The sequence below is a fragment of the Castor canadensis genome, chromosome X (genome assembly GCF_047511655.1).
Source record: "Castor canadensis chromosome X, mCasCan1.hap1v2, whole genome shotgun sequence".
NCBI lineage: Eukaryota > Metazoa > Chordata > Mammalia > Rodentia > Castoridae > Castor > Castor canadensis.
The window spans coordinates 126255850-126279126 of record NC_133405.1 but is presented as its reverse complement, the minus strand read 5'-3'; the positions used below and the strand labels follow the sequence as shown (position 1 = coordinate 126279126).

The 23277-nt window shown below is 40.1% G+C and overlaps 2 protein-coding genes across 12 annotated transcripts in view; both read right to left on the bottom strand.

The window, feature by feature from the left end:
• The window catches only part of Phka2 (phosphorylase kinase regulatory subunit alpha 2), a 77411-nt gene extending 67632 nt beyond the window's left edge, over positions 1–9779 (bottom strand). For 6 of the 7 annotated variants that reach the window (XR_012444638.1, XR_012444639.1, XM_074064216.1 and 3 more), the window contains exon 1: positions 9412–9629. Coding sequence is in view for 5 of the 7 variants with exons in the window: in XM_074064216.1 (XP_073920317.1) it covers positions 9412–9489 (78 nt within the window). In the remaining 2 variants the exon portion in view is untranslated. Of the gene's footprint in view, positions 1–9411 lie in introns of all 7 variants that reach the window. The other variant, XM_074064217.1, reaches the window with a different exon arrangement.
• Positions 9780–13410: 3631 nt separating this feature from the next.
• The window catches only part of Adgrg2 (adhesion G protein-coupled receptor G2), a 105374-nt gene continuing 95507 nt past the window's right edge, over positions 13411–23277 (bottom strand). For all 5 annotated transcript variants that reach the window (XM_020183281.2, XM_074062509.1, XM_074062508.1 and 2 more), the window contains 5 exons: positions 23130–23229; positions 22382–22665; positions 19053–19154; positions 17978–18130; positions 13411–15105 (listed from right to left, as the gene is read on the bottom strand). In XM_020183281.2, the coding sequence (XP_020038870.2) occupies positions 14921–15105; positions 17978–18130; positions 19053–19154; positions 22382–22665; positions 23130–23229 (824 nt within the window). In that variant the 3' untranslated portion in view covers positions 13411–14920. The remainder of the gene's footprint in view (positions 15106–17977; positions 18131–19052; positions 19155–22381; positions 22666–23129; positions 23230–23277) is intronic.

Genomic DNA, 23277 nt, shown 5'->3' with positions numbered 1-23277 from the left:
TCTTTCTATCTGTATTATACACAGCTAATACAATTAATTTCCCATTTAAGAGAGCTTTGTTATTATTGTGCATATATTCTTCTGTTTAGTCTTCAGGAAACCCTGAGGACACAAACCAGACATGCAGAGCATGAACACTAGGAATGATTCAAGCAGGAAGTAAAGTCTCATTTTTGCTTTAAAAGTAGAAAAGTGGGCAAAACTGGGGAGCTGCTTCAAACATAGGAAATGGCTTATTGCTCCACTCGGAGATGAGTAAATAGAACAGTAACCTCAAAGGTCAGAGGTAAAGGTTAGGGAGGTAGAAGTCAGGGCAGTATATTTCAGTAGGTGAGGAGTATAGTGGTGGAAGGTTACCAGAGAAGATAGGATACGTGACTTCCTAGGGTAGTGTGTATTTTCTTTTAAAACACATACTCAACATTATAATTTTCTACTGGTAAAAATGAAAACAATGAGCTAAAGTCTTTATACAAGCTGGAGAAACTGCTTATACAACCTTCTTAGATAGTGGCAATAAAAAGAGGATTCTCAAAGCAATCAGGGGATGGAGTAGAACTTAACAGCACAAAAGAGCAGAGATGCTGAAGTGGTGAATAGTTTGCTCCTGAGGGTGGGGGTGTGCAAGTGAGAGGAGGGCGGATAAGGGCTGCAATGGGGATGCTGAGCCATTATTGGAAATACAGAATGCTTATAGACTTGGACAATAGATCGAAACAAACTAGATGAATTCAACAAGAATCTCTGTCTTGGGCTCATGTGTTTAATAAATGTCTGCTAAAGTGATTTTATTAGGTATCATTCCCACATTTGAAATGACTCACCTCCCTTTACACATATGCCCCTCCCCAGGATCCCATCAAGTTTCTCTCTTTTACAAATCACCAGAGACACAGCAGTAACCACCCTGTCACCCAGTCACAGCCTACTCCAACACTTACATACAAAGAAATTCAACTGTCCAACACTAACAGCTGGTTTTAACAGCAACCTACCAACAGTATGAGTGCCACATATCACAGAGCCCATGCTGTGTTAACAGAAATAGAGGGGCAAGGGAATTCAGTGGTGGGTGGAATATCTGCACAAGGCCCTGGATTTGATCCCCACCAAAGCAAAACACACACACACACGCACACGCGCACACACACACACATGCACACGCGCACACACACACGTAGATTTTTCAGAACTAGTGAAAATAGTCTCATTGAACTGCCAGTCTGCACGAGTATATCTGGTATATTCTATCACTGCCAAATACCATGTTTTAAAAGAGACATTCGCTACCTAGAACATAGCCAAAGGAAGTTATGAGGGCAATGAAGAGGCTCATAGCTATATCTCATAGGAACAGGAGAAGATAAGAGTTTAGAGAAGGCTTAGAAGAGGGTCATTCACTTCAAGGAACTGATAAAGGTATTCAATTTTTTCCATTACCAATCTCTTCAGATTTCAACTCAACGTCACAACTTCTTAACGTTTATAACTATACAAATAGAATGCTCAGTGTTGTAGGTAATGTGGATAACAGTTAAGGGCATAGGGCCAGTTCTGTTTAAGACACCCCTGGGTTCAAATTTCTCCTTTACCATTTGCTAGCTTTGTGATCTTGGGCAAATTACTTAACTTCTCAGGGCCCTGATCTCCCTTTCTATTAAAAGTAGACTGGTGAGTATATGGCCCCTTGGATTCTTCATTTCACCTTCTCATGAAAATGTTACCTCTACCTGTCTGGTAGCTATCCCCGCCTCGCCTTTTGGGTAATGGCCTATAATTTCCCTTGCTCTGATTCAGTGTGTTTCTGGAAGTTGATTTCATCACTGCCTGCACTCTGGCCCTGGTTCTAGCTGCAGGGAAAGACATGTGAACCAAGCCTGGCTGATGTGGGCACAGTACGGGGATGGACATTCGACCCAAGCTAGATCAGCTGAGAAACATTCTGCCAGGACTTTCATTGGACCCACTACTGAAAAAGTTTGCTTTTTATGGAGGCCACCACTTTGGGAGACTATACTGTATAGCTGCTAACAGGCCACTTCTACCACCACAGAGGACAAGCCTTACCATAGTTTAGATCTGGGATATCTCCCAAAGGTCCATGTGTTGAAGGCTAGGTCCCCAGCCTGTGGCATTACTGGGAGGTGGTGGAACATTTAAGAAGTATGGCCTTGCTGAAGGAAGTCAGGTCATTTGGGGCATGTCCTTAAAGGAGATACTGGGACCCTGGAACCTCTTCTTACTTTTTTTTTAACTGCTTCCTACCAGCCATGAGGTGAGCAGCTCCACTGCCATGTTTCTACCATAATGTACTGTACTGCCACAGGCCCTAAGAAACAGGGCTAACCAACCATGGTCAGAAACCTCTGAAACCATGAGGCAAAATAAAAGTTTCCTCCTTTTAGGCTGATTTTTCTAAGCTATTTAGTCATGGTGACAGAAAACTGACTTAACACAAGCCTGACAGAGAATAAAGCCCACTAAGTCACACTGGGAGAAGCAATGTAAAGAGACATATTTGATCATTTGAGCTCCTAAATACAACCAGGCCCTAGGACAATCTCCTAGGCTTTTCAGTTATTTGAGCAATAAATTCTCTTTTGTAATTAAAGGCTATTTGAGATAAACTTCTGTCATAGGAAAATGAAAGAATCCTGTCAAATACAATGAATGTCTACATGGTCATGCTGAATTAGATACTAAAAACATTTATATGATGCTATTAATGTTGAGGCAAGATGGCTTAAGCAATGAAAGGCAATGTAACTACCTCAATGTTAATGCACGATCAAGGCAACTCTAAGGCAAATGCGTGCCTGATGGTAGCACCAAAGTACTTCTTTTGAAAAGTTTCCTATTCAATTTCAAGCTGGGGGGGAGCACAGAGATGAATGTTGTCATCTGTACACCAGAAAGGACACAGAGAGTACAAAGTCCCTGTTTCCTCTACTTCTGTCCCATATGAAAATTGATACATCAGCTCACTGATCTCCCGGATTTTACTACTGGTTCATTCCAATCCATACTGTACAAAGAGTGGTCACAGAAAGACCTGGAATCTTGACTCTGTTTCTCTGCTCAAAATTCTCCAGTGCCTACAAGATAGAATCTAAATCACTTAGATTGCCACCTGAGGTTCATGTGCTGGCTCTTCCTCTAGCATGCAGCCTAAGCACCTGCCACTTGCTCCCTAGCCCCCCAAGAAACACAACTGAGTGTTCCTTGCACTTCTGGCCTTGTACACATGCTTGCACTCTCTCCTCTGGGAAGCATCCTCCAGACTACCAGGCTATTCATTCCCTTTCCTATGCTCCATGTCAGAGAGGTCAGAGGCCTCAGGCCAATCTCTCCTCTTGGTATTTTTCCTTTGCATTAAGAATCACTAAGTGTCATCGCCTTGCTAAGTTCCAAGGGAGGAAAATAGAGTTCAATTATTCAAATGAAATACTCAGAAGAGACTAGGATAAATGTTGAAAATATATGATCTCATCCCCATGTTGTTAAGAAAGTGAAAAACCCTATTACAAAAACTAGTTAAATTCATTTGTTGTACTAGTAATATTCTTCCAGCAATAACCTTTTCGAATATTAACTGGGAGTAAGGAAATGCAAGGTTTGGGACTTAAGATGTACTTTAAAGTGAGAATTATAATAGCATTTACTTTCAAATGACCGCATCTATCATTGACACTGCCAGTTGTGTAACACTGTCTTTTTGCATTAGTTTAAAAGATAGAGTTTGTAAAATTTGATAAACTTCAGGTGGTTCAGAGAATAATTTTGAAGATAGGGGCTCCAGTATGCAGCAGCTTTGGGCTTTACTTAAGGGGATCACAAGTATGCAATTCTCACTTTGTAATGATGTCTTCCATTGCTGCTTATGAGCTTTCCCCCACCCCAAGCCTACAAGCTGCAAGCACAAGCTGCAAGCTTGGTGGGGAGCCAAGCATTGCAGACATCTACTTCATTCCAGATTCCATCACTGAGATCTTTCCAAACTCACAGAAACCACTCTGGGTCACTTAACTACGATCAAATGATTTTACCACCCTCCAAGGAGACTTTAATTCTTTGCCACTCCCTTGGCAATTCTTATAGTAAGGGGGGTGGTAGGGGGACTACTGACATGTCAGTCCTAAGCCTGGTGTTGTGGAAACTTAAAACACATTCAAACTCAAAAGAGGTATCAGTCCCCTCCTGGCTGATGCCAGATGTTGTGGCTATCAATGGATTACTTGGTGCCATGCTGGCAAACTTTCATTTGAACAGGAGAAACGCAGATGTCACTATTCTCGAACTGTCAGGGTTGGGCTTGGAACACAGAAATACTTTGTGTCCCTCACATCTGGGCCTTTTTTTTTTGAGACACAGTCTCACTATATACATATATGTATATATGCATGTACATACATATATAAAACCTCCTTCCTCCACCTCCCCAGTGCACAACTGGGCTCTGATCTGGGGTCTCCAGGGGATCTACTAGGAGTTCACACATGCACTTTGGTGTGGCAGACAGGAAAGTAAAGGTCCACAACATTACTGAAATTTTTGTGTGACCATTTTTCTCGTGAGAAGACGAGATATTCAGCCTTTATAAAATACTCAAATAGGTCTGTAACCCATATGATTAAGAATCACTTCTCTAAATGTATCTTATAAGCGTTATGTTCCCATTACCTTTTAAATGTTATTACTGTTATTATTAATTATTTATTATTTGGGGTTTTTTTGAAACAGGGTCTCACCATGACATATTTAGACCTGGGCTTGCTAAGTTTCCAAATATATCTGGGGGACTTTAGCAGGCATTTGTTCTTGTTCTCTAATTCTCCTAACATTTTGGCAAAAAAAAAGTGGTGTGCATACAGTTGATTATCAGTCTTTTAACAGACCTTCTTGTACACTAGTTTGCCTTTCACTTTTGAAAAACATACCTTGCAAAGTTGAAATGCATAAGTACTTTCTGTTGGTTGGGTGAAGAGTTCTAAGCATGTGTACTTTATCACCTTTGGTTCTTATGGTGCTCAAATCTTCAGTGTCTTAATTACTTGTCTGGCTGATCTGTTAGTTTCTAAAAGAGTTTTGAAACTCCCACTATGATTATGGGTTGGTCAACTTCTAGAACTAGGTCCAATTTTATGTTATATACTTTGAAGCTATGTTGTTAGTATTCTATGGATCTAAAATTGCTATATTTTCTTGGCGAATTATCCTTTTGTCATAAAGAATATTTTCTTTGTCCCTAATGACATATTTTTGAAAACATTTTAGAGTCTACTCTATGATGACATCAACTTCTTTTTAAATATTTGCCTAGTATAGCTTGTCTCATTCCTTCAGTATTCTGTTTTAGATTTTATCTTTTATAAGCTGCATATACACTTCTACACTTTTGAAATAATTTCCACTATTATTGGACTAATCAAAGCATCTACATTCATTGTGTTTACTAATACAATTGGACTTATTTGCATGTCTTCTGCTGCTCTTTATATTTGCCATGCTTTTCCTTGTGATACTTCTCAACCACCCAAGCACCATTTTTCTTCCCTCTCTTGGAGTGATGAGATTTTCTTTATTCTTCTATTGCTTTGAAAGATATATACTTCATTATCTCCCTCTAATGAGAGAGCATTTCATTATGTAATGCCCAGGCTGGCTTTGAGCTCCCAATCCTCATGTCCCAGTCTGTGAGTATTAGGATTACAGGCCTGCACCACCATGTCTGGCTCCATTTATATTATTTTAATGGTAATACTTAAATATGAACTCTTGAGATAAGATATAATGCTTTTATCCTATTTCATACTGTGATAAAGGCCATAAAATACTTTAACTCCAATTTCTTACCAGTCTTCTGCCATATTATTATTTTCAAATACCTAATTACATTTTTTAACCCTCACCCAATTAGTCTTTATTACTCCATGTTTTATTTATGCCATTCTTTTCATTTTAAATTCCACTGGCATTAAATAGCAGTATTTAGTTACTGTCCAGGTCTTTTAATTATCTGCTTTATTATGCCCAATAATTTGTACTTATTCTGTATAATATTTTCATCATTATTTTTCTTTCTGATTCATATTCTCTTATCACTAGTACATACTTAATAATTTTTATTAGAGCCTTCAAACGGAGCTGTTATTGAAGAAATATACAAAGTATTTTTTATCTGGGTAAAGATATATCTTTTTTAAAGTCAATAAAATTTGACGACATTCCCTAGAATATATATTCACAAAATCAAACATGAAAAAGAACACTTTTGTAGACAAAGTTCTTCCTTCTTGGCCTTAGAGGCAAGTAACATTTAGCAGCAAGTATATTGGACAAATGATGAATGGGAAAAGTTCTTCTCTTTCACAGATACAGGAAAGGAAATTAGTTGACAGGTTAGCTGATTTGAATAAACTGTTGACTAAAGGAAGAATCTGTTTGACATATTTATCACAGAATGGTTTCTAACCAGTGAAACCAATATAAATTGATCTCAATTTAAAAATTAAATCAAACAGTTCAGAGCTTGAACCGACATTTAAAAATGCCTCATATAAATATATGCACGTATTTAGACAGAAATATAGCATAAACTGTAGAAACCTGATTCATTCCTTTTTTATTGTGGTATAATGTATGTAACACAGAGTACCTGCCTAAGATCGCTCAAAGACGACAGGGCCCTAAATGGGCTAGGGCTCTACAACTGAGAAGACAAGTTGTTGGGGCAGGATGGGCACAGGGTAGGGTTAGATGGGAAGGTATGCGATTCTGTACTTGTAGATTTACAGGATTTCCCAGCAAAAGTGCACCTGGAGTAATCTGGTTGACTAAATGAAAAGAGGGCAAAGATGAAGCCCTCTCACTAACTACCCCCAAAATAAATACAACTAAAGGCTCACACAAGTGTTTTTAATCATTAAAATGTTGGGGAGGAAAGTCCAACCTTGTAGTTTTGGTTTAGTAGGACAGTTCTTTTGCTCCTGAGGGAAGGCAAGCTGGGTGATTAGGATGGCTCATATCTGCAGAAAGATTTTTTTTGTTTTTTGTTTTTTGAGATGGGGACTCACTATATACTGAAGCTGGCCTGGAACATGGCATCCTGCTGTCTCTGCCTCCCAAGTGCTAGGATAAGAGACATGTACCAACATGCCCAACTCCTGGAAGATGTATTTTATCAACAAGGATGAAGAATACCTTTCTGTGCATGGGACGGTGCTTGATGCAAAAGATGGAAATCGATGCTGTCTTTGAACTTAGGATCTCACTACATCAATGAGGAGACATAATTACATTCAGAAAACAGAAAGCAATTAGCAGCTCTATCAGGCCTTTCAGGAAAAGGAGTATCATGTGCTAGATTAGTCATGTGAGGCCAAAAGTATTTATGTGTAGACTATATCAAAGTCATAATAACATCAAGAACACCCATTATATACTGATTGCCCATGAATTGCCAGGCAATGTACCAAACACTAATTTTTTCTTTAAAATAACTCAATGGAAGCAAGTGTTATTATCCCTATTTTTACAGTGAGGGCATGGACTCAGAAAGGATGAACACGGTTATACATGTGGCTCAAAGCAGAGTTGAGGAGTCACACCTAGGTCTAACTTAAGAACCAGGCTTTACCAGGTCTCCTTACAGCCCCTTCCAATCCAAACTTTCAACTTGGATTTTAAAACACTTTACAGTGTATAGTATGTAATTATAATATATTCCATGTAAAATGCAAAAATGTAACCTTCCTCCATCTGTCTGTTCCTTCTTCAGCTTTCAACTTGAATATCATTTGTTGCAGGACAACTGTCATACCTCACCAAACAGGGTTAGGGGTCCTTTCTCAAAGCACCCGAAAAAAGACCTCAATCCTTCCTGTGTATTCTCACAAGTCAATGAGCTCTGGGATTGGTAGTAGTAGATGACCAGAACTAATGTGAAACTCTTTTTAGTCTTTATTTCTTCCATTCAGTGTAGATGAAAAATAATAATGTATGTGATTAAGGGGTGCTACCAAGATTCTGCTGCAGTTACCATAGTAGACAATAGTACAAGCACATTACCTTCTAAAATCCAGACATTTCTAACCTACAAACCACATCTGGCCTGAAGAGTTTCTGAAAAGTGACTTGGGACCTATACCCTATGCATAAATGCCACCACATTACAGAACTATTTATTTATTTATTTATTTACCTATTTATTTTTCAGTGCTGTGGATCCAACCCAGGGCTCTGAGTATGCTAGGTAAGTGCTCTACCACTAAGCCATACCCCTAGCCCTACCATTCATTCTTTTTTGTAGGTACAGCACTTTGTACAGAGCCTTGCATATAACAGGGACACAATAAATATTTCCTGAGTGAGGAAGTAAGGCTGAGAGATTCGCTAAGAAGGAAAAATGGTCAGTGACTTGGGAGTGACCATAACTTCTCAACTTGCAGGCCCAGGTCTCTAGCCACCAAATGCCACTTCCTTCTTTGACTCTGAAGGACCTAAAAATAGTTGCTGTTGATTGAAGGCAAGCATTATAGTTGCTGTCTTCACTAGGAATAAAAATAGTGCAGTGGTCTTACATTTGGGACTCTCACATAACTTTAGCCTAGTAATACAAAGCACAGCAGGCATATTAATACATCAGATTATATGGGCAGCTTCACAATATCTTTGAACGTGGGATTCAGACCCTGCCCTTGGGTACTACATATAGTGACCTTTCTGACCCAATGATTTTCTTTCCTTTTTTTGCTTTTTGTGGTGCTGGGAACCAACTCATGAATGCTAGGCAAGAGCTCCACCACCAGTAGCTTTCTTGTCTGTAAAACAGCAAGGAGAAAAGGACCCAAGCTCCCCTCCCCCCAGGTGAGTCTTTAACAGGGTAACTCATAGGAAAGATAGTAACAGTTGCCCACACTCCAGAGTGGGATGCAAACCTCAGAAAGTTTTTTACTCCTATCTACTGTCTCCACAGTCCAGAGATCCCCGCCCTCATTCAGTGTACTCTGTCCAACCTACACACGCCTCTTCTCTTGTCCAAAAGAAGCAGACAGCTGTCAGAGTGGCTCAAGCGGTAAGAAGGCCTGCCTAGCAAAAGAAGCAGTCAACAAAGAAGCACTTTGTACTCAGGCACTAAGGGGGCTCGTTCTGTCTTCCACCCGAAGCAATCTTCAAAGAATTCCATAAAGAGTAGGCACAGCAACTGCTAGGACCCCAGCCTGACTCATGCATAAAAAGAATAGGGAGGAAATCACTGGCTAGCAGGACTGGGAAACCTCTCAACTGCAAGCTCTCAAGTCACAAGAGGAGACAGAGAGAAGCCTGGGGAGGAGAATGAGTGACATGAGAGATAAATCACGGAGTTCCATGGGTGGGGGGGGGTGTGTATGAGGGGGTCGGGTCCCTTCTTACCTGGTAACACAGGATGGTTTGCTGCACCAGCCTCGCGTACCCGTCCAGGCGGACCCCGGAATTACTCCTGCTCCTCATCTCCTGGACGCTCGCCCGCCGCGGCTTCCCCAGACTCAGCTCCCACGGCTGGGCGGGAGGAGATCGGGACTTTTCGAAACGACAGCACCAAGTATGATTGGAAAGCAAGCCAACCAGCGTTTCGCATAGCTGGACGGAGGGGGCGGGGGACTCGGGCTGGTGCTGTGGCGGCCCTGCCCTGACCAGGCTTGCAGAGCTCCCGAGTGTCGCGTGTCCCAGGCGACCACGCAGGACTGGCCGGGAACGAGGGTATCGGGCTTGAGGAGAAGACGCCCCAGATGAACCCCTGAGGTCTTCAGGCGGTCACGCGGCGGGCCTGAGCGCGAGGAACGACTCGGCGGCCCGGTTGCCAGGGAGCCCCCGTCCCCGCCGTGGAGCGGAACCCTCCAACTCGCTGCCTGGGGCGGGGGGGCGGTGTGGGAGGGACGGCCCGCCGGCGCAGCAGAGAACTTGGCTCTGGGCGGGAACCAAGTTGCCTCATTGAATTCGTTCCGTCTCCAGGCGGCCTTCAGCCCAGGCGAGGCCGGGGAAACAGACCCTTTGGCCTTGGTCACCTAGGTGCTCTGGACCCGTCCCCCCTCCCCCTGGGTCCGCTCCCGCCATGGAATGGAACCGGCCGGGCGCGAATGAAGGACACCCTTAAAGGGGTGGCATCCCCGCCCTGAGGAGCGCACAGCACCGCCCCTGGGCCCGCCTCCGTCTGAGGCGAAACTGTCAAGAGTCTGGCCTGAGGGGAAGGAAAATGGGCCTGCCCGTGGGAGCTCTGGAGATCCCGACTCTAGACAAAGGATGCATCTGCATCCTGGAGCTGCAGTGTGGCGAGCCCCAGAGCTGGCAGCCAAACCCACCCAAAGTAGAAGAGGGACTTGCCTACCTCAGCCACCTGAGCGTCCTTCAACCGCTGGAGATTCTAGACCCGCCTTTCCCTCAACGGCCCCGCGCCTTACCCCGTCCCGCCTCCGGGCTGACTGAAAATAGTGGAGACTAGCTGATCCCAGTTTGGAAGGAGGCCGCACAGGATCCCCCCTCCCCCCCTGCTCTTGCGGGGTCAGGGTTCCCGCAGCCCCTGCCCTAGCCATCTGGGCGATGCTCCCTGAGCATGCTCGAAGTTCGTCTACGGGACTATGACTTGAAAGGAGCTTTCCTAGTTTCTCATGGCTGGTAATTACCTATACTCCACAATCTTAGGCCCAGCATGCTTGTTCACCAAAAATCTGGCAGACGTATGAATAAGATGGACAGCTAGACTAAGGTTACCATTGTTTGCACAAGCCCTTTGCTAGTCTCCATGCACTTACTGTATGCGTGATTCATTGAGTCCAGTCCTTCCTCCTTCACCTTCTGAACCTCTTTGGCTTAAAGGCCAGCTCAGATCCTCCCCCTTATTAGTCCTCACCATTCTCTGAATTCCTATAGCAGTTTCTTTAGTCAGAGCTTAGGAATTGGATTCACTTCTAATTTAGTTGAATTCCAGTTCTGCCTTGTGGAAGTGGTATGACCTTTGGCATGGTGTTTTGGCTGTTTGAGCTTCAATGTTCACATCTGTTAAATGGGGCTCATAACAGCACATACCTCATAGGATGACAAAATCAACAGCATTTATCACATACCTGACTCATAGAAAAGCAACTAAAATCATAGCTGCTTTCAGCACCATTTGGAAATAATGTATTATCTAGTATTACTTGTGTTTTCAAATGTGGATAAGGCCATGTTTTTCTAACTGGATTATAAGTTACTCATTGAAACAGTCAGATATCTCTTACCATGCCTGGTACAGTGTTGAGCATGTAGATGGAGCTCAGTCAATTTTGATAAAATGAGTGAAAACTAGTTCAGCTCATTTGGGTTTCCTTGTTTGGTCCTTAAGTAAGTTCATGTGAGACATTCCAGAACATAAACCTAAAGCTTTACTCCATCTTTCAACTAAAGCACCCAACCTTTCATCAGTTTATACACTTTTTGTTTGTTTTAATCTTGGAAGCAATGCATATATGTACCTCCATGAAGAAGTTGCTGTGATCTAGAATTCAGTTATCGTAATTAAATCACTTTAAAAAATTTAATATGTTACTCTTACTAGATTTTTCATATATTCTTCTGTATCTAAAAGCTAAACTCATAGCTTATTTCTCTTATATTTTTTCCTCTCATTGGGTGCTTCTTAGGAATATATTTTACAGGTCACTGTCCAAGGTGGAAACTAATAAATGATTCCGTTGCATGGTTCACATCTTTGACTTTAAAGAAATTCACTCCATCATTGACCCAAAGGAGAGGATCAATTCTGAATCAGTTTGTTGAAAATAACCAATTTGCCAATTTTAGTTATTTCTATGACAATTCAATTTCAATTGATTGGGGATCTTGTTTTTAATTACAACACTTTAAAGAATCTTGAGTTTGTTTCTGTTCTACCTTCCCATCACTGGCTTCACACTGAGAAGAAAAGAAAGGAAATGTCAGGAAGCATAAGATTTCTTCACAGTGAGGAATACATTTATCAAGCATATTTTTTAAATGTGGTAACTCATCACTGGGGAAGCTGAGGCAGGAGGATATCAAATTAAAGACAGCCAGCCTGAGCCGTATATCAGGACACTAAAAAAGTAAAACAATTCTGGAAGGTTTATTCAATTTTTTTTCTGCTCCGAGTTCTTGATGTTTTATTGGAAACTAAAGTGAAAATAAAAGAATGCAATGATAAGAATTCTTCACAGTCAACATTATGTTCTAGTGCCCACTCAATTTTTCGTGTTTTATGTCCTTTGAACTCTAACCACAGCAGTGAAGAGCTGAGGTCAAGATGAACTGTACAGAACTTAATGTTGTTATGGAGCAAAATGAGATCAAACAAGTCTACTTGGTGAACAGGTCATTCAGTAAATTAGATCCTCATTGAAATGCCTTAAAAAAACTGATCTGCCTCCTAGGTGGCCGTGTTAGACACAACCTAAGTTGAGAAGGGGAACAGTTTCCCCTTTTTTGATGCCGCTCTTTGAAGCCAACAGAATTCCTTTGTGGGATTAATGGTTAAAGTGTGTTCTGGGAAAATTTTCTCTAATGTTCTGAAGAGATACTTCTTCACATACGGGCCACTGATCTGATATTCTCTGTCTCCTTACACTGGCACCACCTCTGTTTCCCATATATAAGGTCCCAGACTGTGGGAGCAAATTAAACCCAAAGGAGGATGCTTCATAGGAACATTCTTTCTGTGTCTTGCTCTATTATCTCTCTGAATTTAAAAAAAAGACAAAAGAATTTGATTAAGGACCCCAGTCCAGACATAAAACATAGTAGGAAAAACAAGGGGGAGGGACTAATGGACAGTGGACATTTTGCCTCCTTCACTATAGACTTTGGTTATATAATCTGTTTGGAGAGATCGATTCCTGAACTCTTATCCCTTCTCCCAAATGTAGACTGTCTCATCACCTCCTGAATCAATTGACCTATTTGAGGGAGCTGAGAACTTGGATGGAAAAACTGCTCAGACAGCTCTTCTCTGGGTGAAGCCAGCTTTCTACATTGGTTGCTTCCACATGTTAACTATCAACCCAGAGCCCCCTACATTCCATCCTTGCCTTCCTGAAATCCTAATGCTTGATGCTGAGGAAGCAGACACTTGGATGGGATCTGAATTGCAGTGCATATATTCCCTGCAAGTGAATGGCAACACATGCTAAAGAGAAACTCTTGAAAGAGTAATAGAAAAATGGAAAAGAGGCATTAGAAACTGATCTTGTGAGTCAGGACAACGCTTTCTTTAATTTCACAGTCCAAGGGTGCTTGCTGTTTCCTCCAAGATACTACTATTGTGTTGATCTTCATCAGACATGTTTCTACTGCTTCCATTCCGTGCTACCAGGGAAAGAGAAAGTAATTGTGTTTTCTTTGTGAAAGTCACCACACTTAAAGGACTTAACTGCAAATTTATTTCATTGACTTCAACATTTTTTGATTTTAACATATAAATACAAGACAATTAAATAATTCAGAGAAGAAAGATTGCAAAGACAAATTAGCACTCATAGAAATGTATATTAATTACAATGGCTAGTCTGGGATACAACATTTACTTGCAATATATGCAAGGGAGCCTTAGTGACAGATCTAACTAAAGGGTTTTGAAGAGTTCCTAATAAGGACATACTTGAGGCACTGCTCAAGCTAGTGTAGGTGGCAAGCAGTATAAACCTTATATAACTAGAAACAATTATGGTTCAGTAAATATACAAATAACAACACTGTTCCCACCAGCCCCTCTCTTGTCACTATACACTGTTCATACTTGACATATTTTTAAAAAGTATAAATCTGACTAGGCCAGCGTGTACCAGTCATAACAATGAACAATGTACCATGCAGTTGCCTTTTAAAGAACAGCAATATGATTTGCCTCCTCTCATATATCTCTTTTGGAAAGGTAATCCTACTTTATTTCCTTCTTCTGAGAGGCTATGGGGATTTGAGAAGTGGCAGTGTATGAGTCTCTTCCACATTCACAATCTTCCTGACATATGAGCTGTACTAAGGTTTGATCTCTCTCTGTAACCAAGGTTTTAGGCTAAACATATTAGTGCAGTTTCCATAATCTGATCATTAGGGATGAGGTCTGGGATGAGCACTGGATTCGTGTATGATCTCACAGTTTGTACCCTGCACCCAACAGAGAGACGGGATAAAATATGACTGCCACCCTGTTTGTTAGACCATGACGCTGTGTTTGCCCAGTAGGAGCACCTTTTTCTACTTGCCCAAGGTCATTCTATGAGCTAATTGTGGCACTATCTACCTTGATATGTCCAGTCTCGCTGTATCATTGTTTCTTGACTTCAGTGGAGTTTCTGTATTTCACATCCCATAAAATCTCCAAAAGGAGATTTAGAATTCACTGAATCAGTAAGGATTTTCTGAGTTACTTCATTAGACAAAACAACACAACCTTGTTTCTACAAAAGAATAAAATTACACGGTAGAAAATAAATACAAAAATGTAGAAGTAAGTTTTGGACATGTGGTGACTAGAATTTAGCTTATATACAATAAAAGCATGCATAACTAAACTCACCTACAGGCTGAAGTTAACAGTTGTTTTCTAGGATGTTATCAAGGATGACTTAAACTCTTTAAAATGTGGCTCGATATTAGCTACTTAGAAAAACTTATGTCTTATTCTTACTCTGTTCTTTAGAACCAATCTCCTTTTAAAGTGAAGAACAAGAAAGCAAATCACATATATCCAAAAGCCATGATAATGTCTTGGTTTCCTCTTCCAAGAGTAGCTATTGCTCTCAATTACCTTATGTTCCCCCAGAGTTTGCTGAATATCAAATAAGTTGATTTTCATACCATCTCACCTTCTGTAAAAGGTAAAACTGGACATCACACCATCAAGCATCATGCTTTGATTTTAGCAAAAAAGGAATCACATTTGCTCAATAAAGTGTAAGCTTCCCCGCTTTGAAGTCCTTCTGAGAGATATCCGGCTTTTACCATTGCAGGAATCTTCTGTCTCACTAAACATGTGCTGTCTTCCAGTGAGATCATGAAGGCACACATCTCCATTCTGAGCACTGAAAGAAACCCCATTCTTCTCTGTAGAAGCATTGCCTGTATAAGGAAAACCAAAGTCAGTGTCACAAAGTATCCACAAGAAGCACTAAAAACCCAAGCAAACATAAACTTCAATTTAAATATGCACACATGAAACATATCTTTAAAAATTTTTTAGGATATGTATTCATGTTTTATTTTTCATTCTCTCCCTAAGGTCATTCAAAGTAAGACCAGCAAATTGGAGAAACATGTTCTCTATGGCAGTTTTTTAAATGAAATGGTCAAAACATTAAGCAAAGCAAGGTATTTTATTGACTTAAACTATATGTAAGATACCTTCTAGTCATATGTTGATCTCCCCACAGGGTCAGGTTAATAGAATCCCATATGTACTCTTAAAAGTTCTTGGTTCCCTAAGTTTTCTATAAAATGAAACTTTGTACTATGAAAGAAACCCAGAGTAACCAGGTACAACAGTCCTGGTATGAAGAAATCACTTCTTTCTAATCATTTCTAAACCAGCCCTGTGACTAAAGCAATACAGGGCTAATTTGCAGGAGGAAACCGGGAGCTCCAACCTAAGAGTGCCAGCCAGGGGCAACTGGGTAATTTAATGGCACCTGTGGTTTGGACCTAGGCCCAGGATTGTAGAGGGACACAACTGATGAACTCGTCTACCTACTTTAGCACCATTCTTCTGAACATTATGCCATTGTGAGGCCATGTGGAAAGGTGAATAATAAGCTCACTTGTTATGATAACAAGTTATGATGACATAATAGTTGTTATGTCAACTATTATGTTGACATAATTATAATAACAATAATGATCATAGCACTGTGCACTTTATAAATATTTCTCATTTATAATGCCCTATAAGGGATGGGTACTGTTGTTATTCCCATTTCACAGATGATGAAACTAATGTTGCAGAAATGAAGCACTCAGTCCAAGATTCCATGACTCAGAAGTGATGGAGTCAACATGTGGGGGTGTTGCTTCCAAACTGTAAGCTTATGGTCCCACGTACAGAATGATAAGACTCTGGGGCAGTTCAGAAGTGATAGAGTTAACAGCTCCTTTTGTGCCACAGCTCAAACAGGGCATGTGATTGTCTAAGGCAGCTGTTCCGGTTAGGCTTTTTTTTTTTTTTTCCAGTTACGCATTTTGGTTTGAGGACATTTTGGTGCAGGAACAACTTGTTTGGTTACCATAACCCATTCAGCTGCCAGCTTCTTGTTTGAAATTGCTAATTCCATCCTTCATTCGTCCTAGATCCTGGTGTGAGGACTGACCAGTCAGGCATGTTCATCTGACAGGCAAATTACCTAGTGTGAAACACTTAACCATTCTGAAAATGCACCCTGATCTTACTGTCAGGCATTAAAAACAGCTATGTCAAACAGCTGTGCCCAAAATGTGCTGCTTCTGTCAAATCTGATTCTCCAAAGAATGATAACATACTGATTGGGCTAGGCAGGTGAAGCTTCTTCTCTGAGCTCTTCTTGAACATGGAAAAGTCTTGCTATGGATGAAGAATCTCAAACACTTATGATTCTAAGGCTCCTGCATGACTCCTTTCAACTGGGTCTCTCACCCTAACTTATTAACCAGCGTCATTCCTACCACCTCTGCTGTATTTCCCTAACCTGCATCATTCCTTAAATATCTCTTTGGCACAGAACCCAGAGCTTTCCTACTGGTATTGATAGTAAAGATAGAAGGTCATATGGCAACAGTTTCTTATCTTTTACAGCAGTGGTTCTCAACTAGGGATACTTTTTAGCCCCCTGGGATATTTGGCAGTGTCTGGGGACATTTTTGGTTGTCACAACTGGGGATGGGATGATGCTGCTCAGCAGCCTGCAATTCTGTGAGAAAGGAATTATCCATCCCAAAATGTTGATCGTGCCTGAGGTTGAAGACCCTTCATTTCAAGGCACCCTACTGGATTTTAAACATCTAGAGACTCCAGGAGGACATCCCCATCCTTAGGAGAATGGAAAACTATTTGGTAGGTTGATGAAACTTCTCACAAATTTATTTAAATATGTCGTAAAATAACTAATGTCCTGGAACAATTAATAAAAGCAAGTTGTCCATGGAAGGAGAAAGTATACTGGCAGAATTTAAGTTTTTATAAAATGCAAAAGATGTATTAAGAAGCAGAGGTAGGCAAAAAAATAGGTAAGATAAGCATTTATAAGTAATGAACAGCCCAGTCTTATGAAAGAAAGAAAATGTAATGAAATTGTACTAGAAATGTCAGAATTAATGTGTGAAAGAAGCACAGCAGCAACAATCTGTCATATATTGGTGACATATATGGTCACAAATACTGGTCACAATTTTTCTTCCAGCATTTGATATATTCATGTGCACTTGACAAGGCAGCCACATTGCAGGAAAGAATTAACAAACATGAAAAACAAAAAAAAAAAAACAGGAAGGTTTAAGTGTTGAAGATGTGTATGATTACAGATATAATAAAAATAAAGTCTTGTTGACTTTTAGGTACTGCTTTTTCAGAAACAGCACAGTACTGAAGTCTTTGGGCAATATTCAAATTAAGATTCAAAACACTGAATTTTTTAGGTTATCATAAATTCCCATTATGAAATATTAAATCTTTTTGCACAGTACTGAAGTCTTTGGGCAATATTCAAATTAAGATTCAAAACACTGAATTTTTTAGGTTATCATCAATTCCCATTATGAAATATGAAATCTTTAAAAAGTTTTGGTATTTTCTCTAAAATAAAATTTGGATTCATGAACTTTCTGTCTTATAAGAGCACCCCATTTTGATCCACTAATCATAGATGTAATTATTCAGTTTTCTTTGCCAAAATGCCACTAAAGAATGAAACTACTTTAAAAAATATATACTAGCTTGAGAAATACTATATTGAGACATAATACATACCATTCCCGCTTGCGTGTACTGAGCAATCATTATTCACTAGCAGTGTGGTGGAGTTAGTGGAGTTACTGCTTGACTGTAAGGAATTTGAAGAGCTGGATACTCCTTGGTTTACAGTCTGCTTCCTTAAACCATTAGTAGCAGTTTTACTCCAGTCTACAGCAGAATAAGCATTACAGAAAAACAGGGCAGTATGTTGAAGCTCAAATGCAAGAGACAGATCACAGTGTAACAAGTTCTAGCAATTGATTTCTCACTTCAAGATCTTATAGAGAAGTCACACATTTCACAAGTCAGTTTGATAAAAGGTAGTTTCATTTAGACTTGTATATATTTGTTCTTCCAATGACTGCCTGGTTAAAAGTAGCCTATATTCTCTTGGAACTAAAAGCCAACCTAACTGGGCTGTGTCTATAAATATCCACTGAATTAGGTAGGAATTCAGAGGCTTGTACTGTTTACTAAGAACACAAATCAACTGCCTGATGACAACTAATTGTTCTGGAGTCCATAAAAATGACTGTTTGATATGTATTGCCATTTTCTACAAGTACAAACTCCAATGACCCTCAGACACTGCAAAGGTGTTATTCATGCAAAAGTAATCTAGGTTTTTCAAACAGTAGTTTATTTCTCATTTTCTTAGAAAGAAGCTATTTGTTCTACCACCTGACAGGGCATATGTGAAAACAACTTCAAAATAACCAAATGCATGCCAAAGCTTATATATAAAGTCTCCCACTGACAATCAGGACCTGTGGAGAAAGGGTTGGGTCAAGCCTTAAAAAGTTATGAAAGAAAATATTAAAAATTACTTTGGGAAACAAAAGTTTCACTGTTGCTTCATTTGAGAAGCAGCCAGTACTCTAATTCTACTGCCCATAAAATTCCCAGATACAAATAATTATTTTAAATTCACTGGGTTTTCCCTGTAATATTCACAAATAATACTTTCTGTTGTGTAGGTTCTGTTCACTGATTTCAGATCCAATGGCTCCTTGGCAATGATTGCTTTGTTCTTAATTTATACACCTTTTCTTTGATATTTAAGAGGAGAAAACGCAAGATAAATCTTTACCAGAATTTTCCGCCAGCCGTAACTTTCCACAACAAAGGTACTGCCTCCATTGCTTCCTGACATTCTCTTTTGCTACACAGTAAAAGATGAATATGAAAAATCCTAAAGGGGACAGAAAAACCACAACACAATGAATTCCAAATAAGACCTGAATATAGTGCGCTTACTTTGAACAAAAGATAAATCTTTGGTAACTGTGTGTCTTGTGAGCTTTCTCGCGAGCTCTTGTTCTCCTGACCTAACTGGGGGCTACTGGAGATGCAGAAAGGACAAACAATAGAGGATAGACATGTATAAAGTTGGGGTCAGGTGTGCTGGGTGCTCCGATAGAGACACACAGTAGCCTCATTGCTTGTTTTTCTCTACCATCCTCTTCTTTTACTTTGCTTCTTTTCTTCTCTATTCTTTAAGGCCTTACTTCTTTACTATTCTTTAAAACCTTGCTTCTTTTCTATTCTTTAAAGTCTCTTTCCTTAGACTTGCACCGTCCCATGTTTTCTTTAATCTCGCTTAAAGTCTTGGCCCTCAGACTTGTACTGTCCCATGTTCTCTCTTTAGTTTTCTTAAAGTCTTGGTGCTCAGACTTGCACTGTCCCATGTTTCCTCTAATCTCTAGCATAACTCAGCAGCGGCAGCAGCAGCATCATTCTCACAAGCATCCCACCAATCCAAACCCATCAAATCCCCTGCATCCTCCTTCAGGGAGTCTTTTATAAACAAGGAGGTGGAGCAACAGTTCTTGGGGAGGGGTGTGACATTATAACAAGAGAAACCTGTGATCCTACTTCTCTGAATGTAAACAACTTAGGAAAAGCAGCTGTGCTGCATTTGCCTTTGCCCTCTTCTGCAGCTGGGGCCATGCCAAACTCAGCCTGTAGATCATTGAGCACAACTGTGCTTATTTCAATTTCTCATAGGCTTCTCATAATCCACTCCCCACATGTGTGCAAAGTAAAAGTTTGTAAGTTGAATAAAATAGTCAAAGTCCAATGCTTGCTAATGAAAGGTATCCAGGTGATGGCTTTGAAAAAAAAAACTTTGTAAGATAATGAATCCTTATAAAAGAAATGATAGCCTTACATTTTCAAAATTAAATTCACTATCTTGTGGGGAGCAGAGTAGGAGAAGTCTATGAGGACATAAGCACAATTTTACTCAACATTCTGCAGGCTGAGTTCAGCACAGACCAAGCCACAAAATAGGGTGAGAGTAAGATGCAGAGCAGATGTTTATGTCAAATAATCTGTAGGCTGAGATTTGGCACAGCCCCAGCCACAGAAGAGAGCAAGAAAGTGAGCTGCAGCTCAGCTGCTTTTCCTCAATGTCACACTCCTCCCTGAGACCATCGCTCCATCTCCTTGTTTACCACTGGATATGAAAGACTCACTGAAGGAGGACACGAGGCTTTTTGGATGGGGGAGGCTTTTTGATGGGGGTGAGGTTTGGCTGCAGGGAAACTGCTGAAGGGAAAAGAATTGCTGAAGGGGAATTGCTAAAGAGGGGTTGATAGAATTGGTTGGCAGCTTGTGAGGGAACTGCCGATGAATGACATGACTGCTGTTGTTTGTCTGCAAGTCTGAGGGCTGCACATGGGACAGTGCAACTCTGAGCACCAAGGTTTTAAGAAAGTTAAAGAGAGAACATGGGACAGTGCAAGTCTTACGGGATAGTGCAAGTCTAAGGACCGAGAGTTTAAGAGTTATGCTAATGCAGTTTAAAGACAAAGACTTTAAGAGAGATTATGCTAAAGAAAAGCTAAGGGAAAACATGGGACAGAGAGTCTAAGGAAAGAGACTTTAAAGAATAGAAAAGAATACTTTAGAAGCAAGGTTTTAAAGAATTGTAAAGGAGTAAGGCCTTAAAGAATAGAGAACAGAATAATAGAGAAAAGCGAAGTTAAAGAAGAGTTATTAGAGAAAAGAAGCAACAAGACTGTTGTGCGTCTCCATCTGAGCCCCCAGCACACCTGATCCCAACTTTCTGCATGTCTGTCTGTCTAATACTTTGTCCTTTCTGCATCTCCCATCGCCCCCAGTTAGGCCCAGTTAGGTTCAGTAGTAATAGGAGTAAGAAAAAGCTCACTCCACTATCTTGCTTCTTACATCCTGTCTTGGTCTTCCTTGTCTTGGTAGTACAAGCCATGCAAACAAAATCCTACCTGGGACTTTGGCAACTATTTCTTCTTCCCCTGAATTTACAATCCATTTCCATGTCTGTCAAATGTCATCTCATTCACGGTTTCACATCCCCCTCTCCCACTCTCCTGGGTCTCTTTTGGGCCTTCCCCTCTGAGCACCAAGCCTGGGGGTTGGAGCGATTTACTTATATACCAGCTTTCTGCCTCCCTCAGAAAACTCTCTCCTGATGTCCCTGAAAGGAGGGAAAGCTGTAGACTTGAAGAGTTATGCTGTCCAAGATTCCCCACATGGCCCCACCTCTGCCAACACCCCAAGGCTTTTGCCAATAATTATTTGCAAATATATTATGGGTGAATTCTGAACTCTTTATCTCTCTCCTCAACCCTTAATCTATCTACTTTAAAATCTTCATTGAAAAATTCCAGATTTGCTTATTGGGGAATATTGCGCACCTCTGCCCAAATGCCACCCTGGGAGGCCACCCTTGGTTGCATTAGAGCAGAAATATAAATTAGAGAGGTCAAAATGGGGATAAGTTACAGTTCAACTGAGAACCTCTTACTATCTCTTCTTTAATCAACTCAAAAGCACTGTGAATTGGGCCTTACAGAAGGAGTAACAAATTCTTTCTATTCATTCAAATTCTAATGAGAAGATATTCTGGGGAAATGAAGAAAAAGAGGCAGGTTTGCTTTCCACACTAAACATGTGAGGGGAGGTATCTAGCTTTCATGTTAACTAATATGATTTTAGGAATATATGTATATTCTCTTAAAGTGTCTCTACTAATTTTAGTATGCCATTGTTAGCAAGTAAAACTTTTCTCTAAACCCTTAACATAACTGACTCATTTTCAAATTTTGTACTTAATACCATATGTAGTAAAGTGCATGGATATACCAATTCAGTAACAGGTATATTATAGGTAAAGATTAATAACTGTGGATAACTAATAAAAATAATTACTAGCTTCCTCCAAACAAAATATGTATGGTCAAATTAGGTATCTGAATTTCTTTGAGAACCTAAAAAATTATCTATTGCCTGAGGGGTGTATAGGAGCTAAAAGCAATAGTGATAAAGTGGTTCTGAAATAAATAAGTGGCCACTAAATAAGCCACTTTACAGATATTCTTTTAGTAGCCACATTTTCATATTCATTCAGTGCACATTTAATGCAATAGAGCTTACCCTGTAAGGTGTTAAAGATGGCAAAGAGATACATGAAGGTGATGTTAACTGGTCCCCAAGCAAAGAAGGCAAAGCCCCAAGTAATTCCCAGTAAAAATGTAAGTCCAGCAATACTCCTGAGGTCTTGAATACTAGTTTTTCGCTGGGCTCCCAGTTGTTTTTTCTTTTTAATTCGACAGAGCTGAACCAGGACGACAATGAACATGCTGACATTCAGCAAAAATATCACACAAAAATATCCCACAACTGTAATATAGAATACCGCATTGCTGTTGATCCAGCAACTGGAATTTAGGGGGAAGAAAAACAGGGGGAAACATATTATGACCATGAAATAATGTCCCAAACGGAACACTGAATCTATAAGGTTCTACTGAAACATTTTCTATAAGTGAAACAAAATGATAAAACTGCTGTTCTCCACAACCAGAAAAGAATCTGAGAGTTTATCTTAGGATATTGGTGGTTAAAATATTTTTCAAACATTCAAGATTTCACCCATGTAAATCTAGTAATTCTACTTCATGGTTCTTTGTTAATATAATGTCACTAATATCTTGTTTTTCCCAGAGGCCAATAAAAATAATTTCAATGTGGTTCCCTCTAATTCACATACTTTCTCAAAATGGTTTCTCCTAATTCATTACTTAAATAGTAGCATAGCTTATTTCATTACATATGACAGTAAAGGCTGTTGTTAAATATAGCTAGATTGTATTAAAATGACAGCTGGAGTCAATATACTCACAAGTCGTCAGGTGTGCCATTGGGAAATTTCCCATAGGATCCAAGCCCATAATTATCTGGGGATATAATCAGCACAATGCTCACAACCACAGCTGGTACCCCTGGAAGATGGGAAACATGGCTCACACATATTCTGACATCCAAAGATG